Genomic DNA, 15,880 nt, shown 5'->3' on the forward strand with positions numbered 1-15,880 from the left:
ATCATTCTTGCGTTAGTGCTGAGAACAATGTGTGAGGAGGGCTGAGCAATATTCATTGATTCATTTGTTGTCTGTGAAAGCAACCCCATTCCCTCTCTAAGAAACTTGACCTGTTTTCCCAGCCCACATTAATTTTTGGCTTTGGTGCTAATTTTTCTCCATTTGCTATCCCCATCTCAGTTCCCATTGTTCCCTTGGCCCAAGGGGTCATAGTGGCTTCCCTGTAAGGCTACCCATATTTCACCTCTGTAGGTAGTCTCTTCATTAAAGTCTCTCTCTGTGGACATTGGAGTAAGTTCCATTTCATGCCAGAATTCTGACCAGTCCACCATCTTGAAATCCCTAAATTACCCTCTCTTAGACTCCAGGTGGTCCCACAAATACAACTCATTTACTCAACCTAGTTTCCCGAGTGCCTACTATTTACTAGTGACTGTATTATTATATGAAACATATGCCTATGTATTTATTATGGCCATGAAAATACTTTGGAAACTATAATGTGCTAAGCAATTATAACTCAACACTATATAATATAATCTACCTTGTTAGAAAAAGGGAAAAATAAATTTGTGACCTGCTTTGTTGCTAAAAGGTCTTCCCTGATCATTTTAGCTGGAGTAGCCTTGTACTTCCATCCACTAGGCACTCTTCCCTGTTTTATTTTCTTCAAAGTATTTATCACCATCAGAAACACAACATTTTATCTTTATGTGTGAATTTATCCATCCATTTCTCCACCCACCCACCCATCCATCCATGTGTATTTCTTGTCTAGGTCTCCTCAAACTAAAATGCAAGCTCCATGAGGCTAGTGTACATCAAAAATATGTCCCTGATGCCTAGAGCAGTCCTTGGAATGCATTAAGCCCTCAATAATAAATATCTAATGGATAACAGTAATATGTGTATACATACATTTTATATATATGTATATAGTATATAGATTTCATATATGTGCACATGTATGTATTTACCAATACAGGAAAACATCTGGAAATGTTTAACCACCAATAGATTCATAGCAGGCATCTCTGAGAGGTAGGATCATAAGTTAATATATTGTATTATATCATACATCATATCAGATTCTCCCCAGGCTTGAATATGAGTGAGCAATGCTGATACTCTGAAAATCAAATTGGAAAGTCCAGATGTGATTGGGATGTCCTTTGCTTTTAGGTGCTCAGAATTTGAGTCGAAACTTGAGGGATACAGCAAGGAACTGGAAGGGTTTAGGAAACGTGAAGTGATGACTACAGAAGAAATGAAGAACAATGTTGAAAAGCTTCACGAGCTTTCAAAGAACCTAGATCAAGCACTGGTGGAATTTGAGGTTTGGGGTCTAGGGGGCTGGGTTGGAGACTTATGACTCTGTCCTGCTCTCTTCATTCTGTTTCTTGGTTTTGCATTGTCCTAACATCACCTGTTAGGTAGATACTATTGATTGGTTGGTTGACCACTTCTTTCATTGGTGCTTTCAGCTACCTTTTTCTACATCCCTACATTATACCAGCTTTTTTGTTAGTTGCTGAGTGCACAAAGAAGAAATTACAGCAGAAAAATTGCTCACGTATTTTGAGTATTATGTGCTCAACAGTATACAAAGGGCTTCATATGCAATATATCACTTAACACCCATAACAAACCTTTGGGGTAGGCATTGTTATTGTCCCTATTTATCTCTATTTAAAATGGGAGAACTAAGGCATAGAGAAGCTAAGGCAATTTCCCTGAAGGTCAGCAAATAAGTTCTTTAACCATTAAAGTCCTTATCTTTGAGGTAAGTCCACATAAGAAGGCAATATCATGTAGACAGCTAACGTACATAAGAAAATTGTGAAAATGGGGACGTGGATATGGTAGAGTAGGATCAAAGATGATGGAGCAAGTGTCAAATTATCCCAGGGTTTCATCCAGCTAGATCTTAGCTGTCGTGGCCCTCAGAGGTAGCAGAGGGACTGTCTTACTTGAGTCCATGCCTTATTTTTCTCTCTTGCTCTCCAGATGAACAAGCATCTTCCTCAACTTGGTGTTCAAAGCACTGAGGAATTTGCCATGGTGGCTTCCAGGGTTCAGAAAACCAGCCACCCAATAAACAGCATCCCCTTTTGCCCTGCAGTTGATCAATAAGGAAGAGGATCTGTTGGAAAAGGAGAAGAGTACCTTCCCTCTCCTGCAAACCGTGTTGACCAACAAAGGGCCTTATGAGCAGCTGTGGCTGACAACGTACGAGTTTAGCATCAAGTCAGAGGAGTGGATGAACGGTATGTTGCAGGCTCACTCTACTGGGACAGGGTAGGGATGAGATAGTGGACCAACCTAGCCAGTTCTAGAATAGGGTTTGGACTTTAGCTTCAGGCTGGACTTTTTATCATATTCTTATACTCTAGAGTAACGCAGCCACACAGTCGAATTTTTCCAATGTGATAATGATGGAAAGTGGGGATTGAAGAGCCAAGACCTTTTGCTAGGGTAGAATGGAAGGGGCAGCCACCCAGAGCTGTGGATTATGGAGAGGCAGGTGAGAGGAGAATAAGATGGCAGTTGCACTACTGTGCTGCTTCAAGAAAGGCCAGAGTGCCACAGATAACTGTAAACTACTCCTCTTTTTCTTTAGATCCTGGAGGCTAGAGAAAAATTAAGGTAGAGTCAACAGGACTTAATGATTGATCTCAAAGGGGCAAGGAGGGAGAGGGGAGAAACTGGAGTGATTTCCAGATTATTAGCCCAGGCAGTTTGGTGGATATCGCCATCACTGAACGAGAGAAGTGACAAATTTGTTGGGAAAAAAGACACATCAATTTGAATATACTGGGTTTAAGGTGTCTGCAAACATCCAAATGGGAACATTAACTAGCATTTGAGAAAATCAGCCTGAAGTTAAGTTATAGGTTTGGGGGGGGGGTGATTTATATTGGGAAATGATTGAGTATAGATTACAAGTAAAAAGCATGAATGATGTCACCTGGGGAGAGGCATAAGAGCAGAGGACAAACACAGGGACCCTTAGAGGTGAGCCTTCAGTTTCCAGTGCCGCAGTTATTTCAAGCACAACTGTGATGAGCATCTTTGTATCAGTTTTCTGGATGCAATTTTGATCGTTTTCTTAGGATAAATTCCTGAAAGTGAAATGGCTAGATCAAAGCTATTGTAATGAAAATTACTAGGATTTTAAAAACTGGTTGTTGATGATGATGATATTGTTACGGTCTTCCAGAAAAGTTATGTTTTATTACCCTTCTAGCAGCACTTGAGTGCCCATTCTTCACACCCTCAATGAACCTGAGAAATAATAGCTTTGAAAACTTTTTGCTATAGATTTATTTTATTTATTTATTTATTTATTTATTTATTTGTTTGTTTGTTTGTTTGTTTAATTTAGTTTTGTTGATTTAATGTTTATTTTTCATTAAAAAAATTTTTTTAATGTTTATTTGAGAGAAAGAGAACGTGAGCAGGGGAGGGGCAGAGAGCGAGGGAGACACAGAATCCAAAGCAGGCTCCAGGCTCTGAGCTGTCAGCACAGAGCCCAACGTGGGGCTTGAACCCATGAACCGCAAGATCATGACCTGAGCCAAAGTCAGACGCTTATAACCGACTGAGCCACCCAGGCACCTCTATTGATTTTATGTTTAAATTGGCATTTTCTTTTTCATTTAAAAAACTTGCATTTTCACTGATGCTCTTGAACTTTCCAGGTTATCAGTCATATCTAAACAATATATTTTACCTTTATTTATTTTCTTACCCCTTTATTTATTCACTGTTCTGTGTTGACCAGCACTTCCAAAATAAACAGTGGTAATAATGGGCATCTCTGCCTTCTTCCTGATTTTCATGGGAATTCTTGCAGAGTGTCACCTTTAAACATGATGCTTTTCATTGGTTTAAGATACAAAATTTTTATGGTGTCAGAGAAATATTTATAGTTGACCAAGTCTTTTTATTACAAAGAGATACTGTATTAAAATTTTTTTACACTTAGGGGCACTTGGTTCAGTTAAGAGTCTGACTTTGGCTCAGGTCATGATCTCACATTCGTGAGTTCAAGCCCTGCATCAGGCTCTATGCTGACAGCTCATAGCCTGGAGCCTGCTTAGGATTCTGTGTCTCCCTCTCTCTCTGCCCCTCCCCTGCTCCCACTCTGTCTCTCTCAAAAATAAAAAAAAAATTTTTTTTAATTTTTTTACATTTAATTTTTTTAATTCATATACAACAAAAAGGACTTTTTTGGTATATAAATGTTAACACATGTATAGAGTCACCACGATCAGAGAGCAGAAGTTTCATCATTTCAGTAAAATTTCTTGTACTGCCCCTTGTAGTCACACTCTCCCCTCAGCCAGAAGACCTGGCATTGTTGAGCTCTTCATTATTACTATAGTTTTGTCTTTTTGAGACCTTTTGAGAGTGCTTCTTTCACACAGCCTACTACTTTGAGATTCATCGAAGTTTTTGGATATATCCATAGGTCCTTCCCTTTTATGCTAGGTAGTGTTCCATTGCATGGATATACCAGTTTGTTTACCCATTTATCCACTGGTGGTTATGGGCTGTTTCCAGTTTTAGGCTGTTATGAATATAGCTGCTATAAACATTCATGCATGAGTTTTTATGTTAACATAAGTTTCTGTTCTTCTGGGATAAATGCTTGGGAGTAGATTGCTGGGCCATATTTAAAGTTTATATATAACTTCATTTCAAAAATGCCTTGTAAAAGCAAAGTGTTCCTAATTCTTCCCTTCTATCTGCTGTGTCATTTCTGTTCTTCATTACACCTGTATATAAACTGTAATCATCAAATATATTGTTGCTCTTATTATTTTGAACAAACTGTTAGATCATCTAGGAATAAGAAAAATCAAAGTATTTATTTTACCTTCACTTATCTTTTCCTTAATGCTCCTCCTTTCTTTAAGTAAATCTGTGTTTCTGACAAATACTTTTCCTTCTTTCTGAAGAACTTCTTTTAACATTCCTTGCAAGATACCTACTGGCAAATTCCCTCAATTTCTCTCTGTCTGAGAAAGTATTTGTTGCTCCTTCACTTCTGAAGGATAATTTCTCAGGATAGAGAATTTTAGGTTGGTTGGGTTTTTTTCTCTCAATACTTTTAATATTTCATTCCACTCTCTTCTTGTTTGTGTGTTTTCTGAGGAGAAGTAGAATGTAAGGCTTATTTTTGCTTCTCTAAAGGTATGGTGTTTCCCCCTGCCCCCCCGCCCCCCCCCCCCACCACCACTGGCATTTTTCAAGTTTTTTCTTTAACTTTGATTTTCTACAGCTTGAATGTCATATACCTAAGTGTCATTTTTGGCATTTATCCTGGATCTGTAGCTTGGTGTCTGACATTAATTTGGAGGAAATTCTCAGTCAGTAATGCTTCACATATTTTTTCCATTTCTTTCTCTGCTGCTTCTGGTATTTCCATTACCAGTGTGTTACACATCTTGTAGCTATCCCACAGTTCTTAGCCTTTCTGCTCCATTTCTTCCCCCATCTTATTTTCTTTTTAACTTTGCAAGTTTCTAGTGATATATTCTCAAACTCAAAGATTCTTTCCTCAGCTGCATCTAGTCTACTAATGAACCCATCAGGTATATTCTCATTTCTGTTACAGTGTTTTTGCTCTCCAGCAAAGATTTCATTATTGTTGTTATTTAGATTTCTTGGATCACCTGTATAAACAGTCATGTCATCAGGAAAACTAAGACATTTTATTTCTTCTCTTCCAATCTGTATGCCTCCTCTTTCTTTTTCATGCCTCATTGTACTGTCTAGGATTTTAAGTAAGATGTTGATAAGGAATTATGAGAGTGAAAATTCTTGCTTTGTCTTAGGGAAAAAGTATTCCATCTTTCACCATTAACTGTTAGGGATCTTTCTTTCTTTCTTTCTCTCTATTCTTTATCCTTTTTGTTTTGTTTTTTTTATAGAAAAGCCTTAAATTTTATTTATGTATTTATTCATTCATTCATACATTCATTTGAGAGAGAATGAGCAGAGAAGGGACAGAGAGAGAGGAAGGACAGAGGATCTGAAGTTGGGATTGATGCAGGGTTCGAATTCATGAACCACAAGAGCATGACCTGAGCTGAAGTCAGAAGCTTAACTAACTGAGCCACCCAGGCACCTCTGGTTTTGTTTTTTAAAATCACTTTGATATAGTATGATTGACATGTAAAAAGCCGTACATATTTCCAATATACAAGAGTATGGTGGTAGTATAGGTTTTTCATAGATGCCCTTTATCAAGCTGATAACCTTCTTTCTATTTCTAGTTGGTTTAGAGGTTTTTATCATAAATGGATACTGAATTTTTTCAAATGCTTTTTCCACATCTGTTGATACTATCATGTGATTTTCTTTTTTTAGATTGTTAATAGAGTATATTACATTGTTTGATTTTCAAATATTAAACAAGCCTCACATTACCATGAAAAACCCCAATTGGACATGGTGTATTATTATTTTTATATATTTCCTGTACACTATGTACAATTCAAAAAGTTTTAATTTAAAAAAATTTTTTCTAATGTTTATTCATTTTTGAGAGACAGAGAGAGACAAAGCATGAGCAGGGGAAGGGCTGAGAGAGAGGGAGATGCAGAATCCGAAGCAGGCTCCAGGCTCCAAGCTATCAGCACAGAGTCTGACGCAGGGCCTAAACCCACAACCTGTGAGATCATGACCTGACTGAGCCGAAGTCAGATGCTTAACTGACTGAGCCACCCAGGTGCTCCAAAGAGTTTTAATTTTTGATCACTCAAGTCACAAATGTTGGGCTGATGAAACAAGTTAAATTAACGAAGCTTTATTTAGTCTTGGTAGCCATGAAATAAGAGTGTTTTTGAGTCAATTAGCAACATCATGACACAAGAGTTAACACCGATTTGATATATCCATGGGGAAGAAAGCAGCAGCGTGGAAGGATTTTGACCAAATGTGAAGCCCAAATGCTATAGGATCCCTATGAAGAAAAGGAGGAGAAGGAAATTAATGTTTTGGTGCACTTTTTTTTTTAATGAGGGGTCAATTTTTGTTTTGAAAAGAATCTTTTTACGATACTTTCAAACTTACACAAAAGTTGCCAGAGCTATACAAAGAACTCCCATATCCTCGTTCACCCACATCCTCCAGTTGTTAATATTTCACAGTATTTGTGGAGCACCTTTTACTGCTTCTGTAATGGCATCTACAGCCAGGGCTAACAACTGACTCCATAACTACACTTGCATTACACAGCAGGCGTTATGTTGTGCTCGCCACTTTACTTACCTTGCTTACGGTCACTTGCCAAGGTATCCGTTATTACCCCTGTATCGTAGGTGATACTGTTGAGGCTTAGAAAAGTTGAGACAAACATGCTCAGTGTTTCATTGGCTAAGGAGAGGTTTTAGATCCAGACCCCACTCCAAAGCCTATGCTTGTTCCCATATCCATACCATAGATAGGCAGAATCCTAAATTCAGGGAATTAAAGGTGTACCCATGACTAACATCTACTTGGTGGTCTGACCCTTCTCTCATGATTTCTATTTCAGGACCCCTCTTTTTGCTGAATGCTGAGGAAATCTCAGAGGAAGTAGGGAATATGTGGAGAACGATATATAAATTGACCAAGACTCTAGCTGATGTACCTGCACCCAGGCGGTTAGCAGAGAATGTGAAAATGAAGATTGAGAAATTCAAGCAACACATCCCTATCCTCAGCATTTCCTGCAACCCAGGGATGAAAGACCGGCACTGGCAGCAGGTGCCTGTCACTGTCCACCTCTAGCCAGCCAGTCAATGCCTATGCCTACCTGGTCCTGGTCGCCCTTTGGAAGGCAGGAACCATTACTGGGTCAAGCCTCTCCTTTCTGAAAGGAGAATCTGCTTGAAGCCAAGGGGTTAATAATGGGAGGGAAAGTCTTTTAAAGGAAGGGAATGGGCAGGATACAGGATGAAATGCCTGTCTCTCCACATAAACAGGTTGACCCCTTTCTTTGGAGACCCCATTATTGATGATTGAATATTGCTTCAGCCAGTGGCTAGAAAGACTCTTGTAGTCTGCTTTTGTAAGCAAGTGGCTGCTCAGGACCCTAAAGGATGATAAGGGCATTGAGTTACAGTGAGAGGGGCCTGGGTTTGTCCCTTGTTGAAGGACACACAAAAGAGAAAGCCATGCCTTTTCCTGGGGCCTCTTGACAATGCCAGATGATTCCTGCTTGGGCCAATGATATTGTAGAGCTTCATCGTCCAGCAGGCTATGTTCGGAAATAATACCTCACTCTTCTTTCAGCCCTTTGAGTCTATAAATGAGAATAATAAATATTCTCCTCTAAAAATAGTTGGGACTTTTATAAGCAACTAAGTGTGAGGGTGATAAGTGTGGTGTGAACACTAAGCAGAAAAAAGAAAACTGACTGTGTTTCTAAAATAATCATCACATTCAAGGGCTAGAAATGGCCTTGAAATGTCCTCTACCAGGGAGTTGGAGTTGAGACTGCCTCTCCATAGGCAGATTTCTCTGTGACTTGGCCTAGAATTCCCTCTTTCGGAAACATGCCCAAGACTGAGGACATGTCTCTGGAAGGACCTAATCTGAGAGCACACCCATTACCTTCCAGAGAATGAAGTCTGAGCTGAGAGCATTTTGATCTCTCTGGGAAAACCAAGATCTTGATATGTCAGAGATTCTGGATTTTTCTGTAAAGTAGAACTGCTTTCAGTTTCCCAGAAAGCCTTGAAACTCAACACCTAAGTAAAGGGTGTAAAGGAGGGCAGGGGAGAGGTCCTCTTAGGAGACTTATGGTCTTGGGCTGTCCCAGCAGAGAGGGCTGCACAGGAGCACCTGCCCCCACTTGGTGCTCATAGGGTGCCCCTATGGACCTAGCCTGACTAGTACATTGGCCCATTTGGAGGGTTGGGGAGGTTGGATAGACAAGTGGCCTTTGGGGTAGTGCTAGGTCTCTCCAGGAGATGGCGCTATAGAAAGTGCCCTCATCAATGGCCATTAAAAAACCCCTCAGGAGACTCGGAAAGCCGGCTCCTCCACCTGGTCCTTTCCCTTTGATGATGCTATTCCCACATGTAGACACTTTAAAAATCCCAACCATTCCTAGACATTCATAATTCTCATTTACAGATCACTTAGATGGACAGAATGGGAAAAGTTCCTTAGAAGAATAATAACAATAATAGCTCAAACATAGTTCATACCAACTATGAACTAGGCACTGTGTTGTATACTTTGTGTGGATTCCCTCATTTTATCCTGTCAACAACCCTTTGAAGTAGGGATGATCATCTCCACAGATAAGAAAACTGAGGCTTTGGAGAGAATAAGTAAATTGTCATGTGACTAGTAAGTGGTGGAAGAGGGAATTGGAATCTAGGTCTATGACTCAGCCTAGATGGGGGAAATGGGGAAAGAAATATCAGGTCAGAGGGGACAGTAAGCTGTAGGTAAGAGTGGAATATAGCCCCAAGAAGGTGGCTCCTGAAAAATGAGCCCCTAAAGTGGAACCCCAGTGGGCTGAACAGTTACAAGTGAGCTCAGACAGGAAAGAGGCCACCAGATACATAAAAGGGGTGCCCACAGTCAGAGGCCTGTCCTGCCTGCATTGTAGGTCAAACCACAAGCCACCCTAGTGACAGCCACCGGCCTAGGGGAACCATTCTCTGCTCAAATGCCTAACTCAAGAGATCCATTTGTACAGGTTCTGGCTCAGGCAGGGGGCTCTGAAGGCTAAACCACCTCTTGCTGTCAAGGCTACCAAATGTAACTTCTGGGGTTATAGGGTGGCTGTGCTGTGGTTTCTGACCATTTCCCAGAACTTAAGCAGGTAAGGCTAGTCCCTTTATTTGGGGCACTGATATCAGCAAAAGGGTTGCTACTGTGATTTAAAACAAGATGGAACAGGGTGACATTTGACTTAGGAAGAAACCACGTTGATGTGTACTAAAGCTAGCCCTCTAGGACCATGTTGCCCAATGAAAATAATACAAGCCATATGTCTAGTGTTAAAGTTTCTAGTAGCCATGTTTTTTAAAAGCACTGACAGATGAAAAAAATTTACATTTCATTTAACCAAACATATTCAAAATATTTTTTCAATAGGTAGTCGATGTAAAAAAATGTTAATGTGATCTCATATTTTTCATATTAAGTCTTGGAAACATGGTATTCTTTTACACCTAGAGCGGATCTCAGTTTGGGCCAGTCACATTTCAAGTTCTCAATAGCCACAAGAAGCTAGTGGCTCCATAGTAGACAGGGCAGCTGCAAGCTCTTAGAATTAGAAAGCCAGATGTTTTGTTAGTCTCTATAATTAACAAAAGCAATTACAAAAAAAAAAAAAAATAGGGGCGCTTGGGTGGCTCAGTCAGTTAAGCATCTGACTTTGGCTCAGGTCATGATCTCGCTGTTCGTGAGTTCAAGCCCTGCATAGGACTCTGTGCTGACAACTCAGAGCCTGGAGACTGCTTCAGATTATGTGTCTCCCTCTCTCTCTGCCCCTCCCCCACTCATGCTCTGTCTATCTCAAAAATAAATGTTGAAAAAAATTTTTTAATAATAAATAAATAAAACTACCAGTCTCTGAGTTGGCCAAGTCCTATGCCAAATGCTTTATGTAGTTATGTCATTTAATCCTAGAGATAGTGTGTGTTCTAAGCCATATTTTCAGGTATTGAGAATAAATCAAAGTCCAGGGCCACCAGGAACAGTTGTGCAGACTGCAATCCACAACTCTAGGGAATGCTGTTCGTGTGTGCTACAGTGTGAATTGTACTTTTTAGAGTTATGCAGTGTATAACCTTCACAACTGTACATAAAAGACCTAAGAGACCCACTAGATGTGATGAAGAAGAGCTTTTCAGGCAGAACTGGGTCCAAGTCCCAATTCTGCCATTTACTAGTTGGATGGTCTTGGACAAGGTACTTATTTTCTTTGTCTGAGTTTCCTTATGTATAAAACAAGAGTAATAGTACATTAGTATCTTCCTCGTCATATTGAGGGAATGAAATGAGTGTATAAAAGTCTTAAAACAGTGCCTACTTCATAGTAAGCCCTCAATAAGTGTTTATTACTTCTGATTTCCACTATGCTAGTGGTCCTCCAGGTGTCTTCAGGACCCAGATTGGAAGCCATTTGAATTAGCTGGTTCACTCATGCTTTTGCTCTGCAAATATTTATTGATGCCTACTGACTGCCAGGCCCTGGGGACACAGGGCTAAGTAGGACAGAACAGCCTGCACCTCTCACATTGCTTTCTGCTCTGACATTCTGTAGTCCTCCTGGGGTTGAACAGAGACAAAATTGGGCAGTAGGTGAGATTTCTTACAGAGCCTCATTATCCTTCAGTCTTCTTGCTTGAAGAAGACTGAGCACATGTAACCCTCATCCTCCCCCAGATCTCTGTCTTTGAGAAAAGTATTCAAACCCATCAGAGATTTCAAGTGAGACCTTCTTCAGGGATATTTTCACTTAAAAGACAAGCACGGGGTAGTATTTACACCAAAGGAATGGGCACAGTTGCGAACTGTTCCAACAAGTTAGCACACTGGGGTGGAAAGGAAGATATTTGGACGGAGCGGATTTCTTCCTTCTCAGCATCCTCAGATCACAGAATTTGTGTGGAGGGGGTCTGTGTACTCAGCAAACGCTGAAGCTTCTGTCACTGACCAGGCTTTGCACTAGGAGCACGAAAACAAACCAGATCCGGTTGCACCCCCAGGATGCTCACAAGTTGACACCACTGGTCCTCACAAAGACCACTGAGTGCTGCTGGGTAGAGACCCCCAGTGAGCCAGATGGAATGCAGTGCGGGCCCTAGGCAGCCTCCCACATTTTTAGACCTGCACCATCCAATTCATTTGCCACTAGCTGTACACAGCTATTCAATTTTAAGTAAAAGTAGATTTAAAAAATCAGCTCCTCCATCACACTAGCCACATTTCCAGGGCTCAATGGCCAAATGTGACTGGTGGCTACCGTAAGGGACAGCGCAGAGTACAACATCATGGAAAGCCTACTGGCCAGTGCTACCTTGGACAGTACACACTTGTTTTCTTCTTTTTTCTGCAGATCAGTGAGATCGTCGGCTATGAAATAAAACCCACAGAAACAACTTGCCTTTCAAATATGCTGGAATACGGATTCGGCAAATTTGTTGACAAGTAAGACTCCTTCTCTCCTTCAGGAAGCTTTTCCATCAAAGTATCTAAGTTCCTACAGGATATGACTGACCTCAGGCTGTTTTTCTCTTTATGGTTCAGGGTAACTTAAGCATTTTTAATAACCTCCACCTTGGGTGATTAGCTACTGGTGAAACTCACTTTCAGCTGCTGGGTTGATGATGGATTATAACTAGAAAATTGAGTCAGAGATTTTATTTTAAAGGGAAATTACAAAAAACAAAAAAGCTCTTGGAACCTGAGCTCCAAGCCCAGGTCTCAGTGACTTCAGGTAAAACTGTTCCACCTTTTCTGGGCTTCAGTTTCTTCCTCCCTTCCTCCCTCCTTCCCACCCTCCTTTTCCTCCTCCCTCCCTCCTGAGAGAGAGAGAGAGAGGTAGAAAGAGAGGGACAGAGGATCCAAAGTGGGCTCTGTGCTGACAGCAGAGAGTCCAATGCAGGGCTCAAACTCATGATCCGTGAGATCACGACCCGAGTGGAAGTTGGATGCTCAACCGACCGAGCCACCCAGGCGCCCCCAGTTTCCTCTTTTGAACAAAAAACCATCAATAAACAGGAGCAGCTCTCTGAGTTCTTAGAGTCCGGGAAACATGGTCCAGTGAGAGAATGTTTCACTTGCTTTCTCCTTTTCTCCAAATGCCCCTAGAGTCTGTGTGCAAGAAACTGTGTTCTTTGAATTGCTGTTTTCAGGACGCAGAGACTCGTTGGACCTTGACTGTCCACACCTCCAGGGCAGGGGATGGGAGGTACTGTATTGCCTGGACCGGAGTCCCTGTCAGACAGCTGGGTTCAGGTCTAACTCGACACATGCTTCTCAGAGTGTGGCCCCAGACCAGCTGCATCAGCATCACCTGGGAACCTATTAGAATTGTATATTCTCGGACCCCACCCCAGTCTGCTGAATCAGAAATTCTGGGTGTGGACCCTGCAATCTATGCTTTAACCAGCTTTTCGGATCAGCACTGTCCAGTCCAGAAGCCACCAGCCACATATCCTACTGAGCCCTTGAAATGTAACTATTCTGAATTAGAGGTGAGGCAAATATAAATAGAGGCTGGGTTTCAAAGGCTTATTAAGAAAAAAAAGCAAAATGTCTAATGAGTTTTAATATTGATTATATGTTGAAATGAATATTTTTGATATACTGAATTAAATAAATTATTAAAAATTTTTTCACCTGTTTCTTTTTACATTTTCAAAATATGGCTACTGGAAACCTTAAAGTGACATGTGACCCACCTTTTATTTAGAATGGGCAGTACTGCTCCAGGTGATTCTGATGCACGCCAGAGTTTGGAACCCCTTTCTCCATCCCTGTGGGATAGGCCCCCAAATCTCTCTGCCATCTGAATGCTCTGATTCCCAACCCCCTAATACCACCATTGTAGTCCCTTTGTGAGGAGGAAGCCTAGAGGCAGATTAGTGAGATTGTTGGCTATGAAATAAAACCCACAGAAATGCTGTAGGTTATTTCATGAAAAGGCTTCATTTTCCCCGATAAGATAGATGTTTCTAAGAGAGACCAGCTATAGAACATTTATGCTGCACCAACATTTAATAAACATTAACCAACTTATCCATCACTATAACCTAATGTTGTAGCTACTATTATTATTCCTATTTTACAGATGAGGAAGTAAGTTGATCTGAGTGTTTAGGTAACTTGACAGAGGTCACAGCTAGTAACTCAATGAACCAAGACTGGAGCCCAGACTGGCTGACTCGAGAGCCTAAAGTATTGTTACCCTGTACTGCCTAAAAAATAAACTCCTCTAAGGAGACGGAAACCAAGCAAACACACAGCAACTCTGCCACTTTCGGTGCCAGCTGGCCCCACTGCGACAAACCCAGAAGTGGTGACACCTTGGCTAAGTTGTTTGCCTCTGTGTGTCTCAGTATCCTTATCTGTAAAATGGGAAGAAGAATAGTAGCTGGGCGATTAGAGTCATGTTGAGGGTTATGAGGTAAGGCATATAACCTGAGCTGAGTTAACGTCTAAGTTCTCAGCCACGACCTGTTAGTGAGGCGTGCAGTCCCAGGTCTCCATCATCCCATAGTTAATGCAACTTTGTCACATCACACTGTTAATGGGATCCTTTAGCACATTTGGTTAAGGTCAACTGTTGCTGGACTTCAGAGATGCCCAAACTCATTAATGCTTCTCCTGTGCAATATTTTGCATAATTATAAGTCATAAAGCATGTTGCAAACATTTTATCTTATTTAATTATACCAACAACCCCTGATATGTGCAGAGGCAGACCCACTACGGCCTGTTGAGTGACTTGGTCACAGACATGCAGACAGCCTCTTTGTCTCACTCCCACCTGGGCTGGCACCTGCCTTTATTAATTATTCCCTAAATGCACACTCATTTTGTCATCTCCCAAGAAGGCCACGTTTAGGATGATGACCATGCTGCTGAAGTCTTGATCAGTCATTCTTTGGAATGGGCCTCATCCACTACCCTCAAGGAAGCTGAGCAAACGTTCTCAGCTCTGTTTAGTTGACCCTATTTGGCTGACCACGTGTGGACAATTCTCTTGCTCCTTCTGATAAGGAGAAGAGAAAAGGCACATAGTGGAGGAGGAAGAAACACTGGATTGGAAGTCAGAGGAACTAGTGTCTGGACCTGGTTCCAGCACTCCCTGGCTGCAATTGAGTCTTTGGGAATATCACTTGCTTCATCTGGGCTTCAGTTGCCTATATGCAAAGACCAGATAGTGTCATCTCCAGTCAAGCTTGCAATGAAAGACAAGTACCGAGGCAGAGAGAATAATCCCTCCTTCTCCTTCCAAGAACTTGGCTTCCTGGTTCTTCCCAATTCCCAGGCCACACCTGAGTTTAGGACCCCAACTCTCCACGTGGAAGCAAGAAGAAAGGAACTTGTCTTCTCTTTTTCTGTGGAACAGAGGGGCTATGGATGTGGACCCAGCATATCAGGAAAATAGCAGTGATTTTTAAAAAGGTAGGGACGTGGGCACCTGCGTGGCTCAGTTGGTTGGGTGTCCGACTTCAACCCAGGTCATGATCTCTTGGTCCATGAGATCATGGACCCTGTGTTGGGCTCTGTGCTGACAACTGAGAGCCTGGAGTCTGCTTCAGATTCTGCCTCCCTCTCTCTCTGCCCCTCACTCATGTGTTCTCTCTCTCTCTCTCTCTCTCTCTCCCTCAAAAATAAGTAAACATTAAAATTAAAAAGGTAGGGCAGGGCTCCTGGCTGGCTCACTTGGTAGAGCATGTGACTCTTGATCTTGGGATTGTGAGTTAAAACCCCATATTGGGTATACAGATTATGTTTAAAAAAAAAAAAAAAGCAGGGACAGGAAGTGGAGCAAAGCCATCGTGTAAATTAACAGAAGTTCTAACATCTAAATAGGAAGTCAATAATAATTCTGGGGGAAATAAGGAGTAAATGAAAATAGAGAAAAGGGGGTCTTATTTTAATGGCTTTGAAAGAATGGTTCTCAACTGGGGACAATCCACCCCACCCCCACTGGGAAACATTTGACAATATCTGGAGACATTTTCGATTGCCACAACTGGCAAGAGGTGGGAGCAGGGGGAATCTGCTACTGGCATCTATTGAGTAAATGCCAAGGATGCTACTAAACATCCTCCAATGTACAGGACAGCCCCTTCTCCCAACAGAGTTAATTAGTATTAGTTTGCTAGGGCTGCTATAACAAATACCT

At 41.4% G+C, this 15,880-nt stretch overlaps 1 protein-coding gene across 3 annotated transcripts in view; it reads left to right on the forward strand.

The window, feature by feature from the left end:
* The window catches only part of DNAH3 (dynein axonemal heavy chain 3), a 168,135-nt gene that overhangs the window by 40,189 nt on the left and 112,066 nt on the right, over positions 1-15,880 (forward strand). For all 3 annotated transcript variants that reach the window (XM_060648727.3, XM_060648729.3, XM_060648728.3), the window contains 4 exons: positions 1,183-1,336; positions 2,123-2,267; positions 7,547-7,758; positions 12,077-12,168. In XM_060648727.3, the coding sequence (XP_060504710.3) occupies positions 1,183-1,336; positions 2,123-2,267; positions 7,547-7,758; positions 12,077-12,168 (603 nt within the window). The remainder of the gene's footprint in view (positions 1-1,182; positions 1,337-2,122; positions 2,268-7,546; positions 7,759-12,076; positions 12,169-15,880) is intronic.

Source organism: Panthera onca, chromosome E3 (genome assembly GCF_046562875.1).
Source record: "Panthera onca isolate mPanOnc1 chromosome E3, mPanOnc1 haplotype 2, whole genome shotgun sequence".
NCBI lineage: Eukaryota > Metazoa > Chordata > Mammalia > Carnivora > Felidae > Panthera > Panthera onca.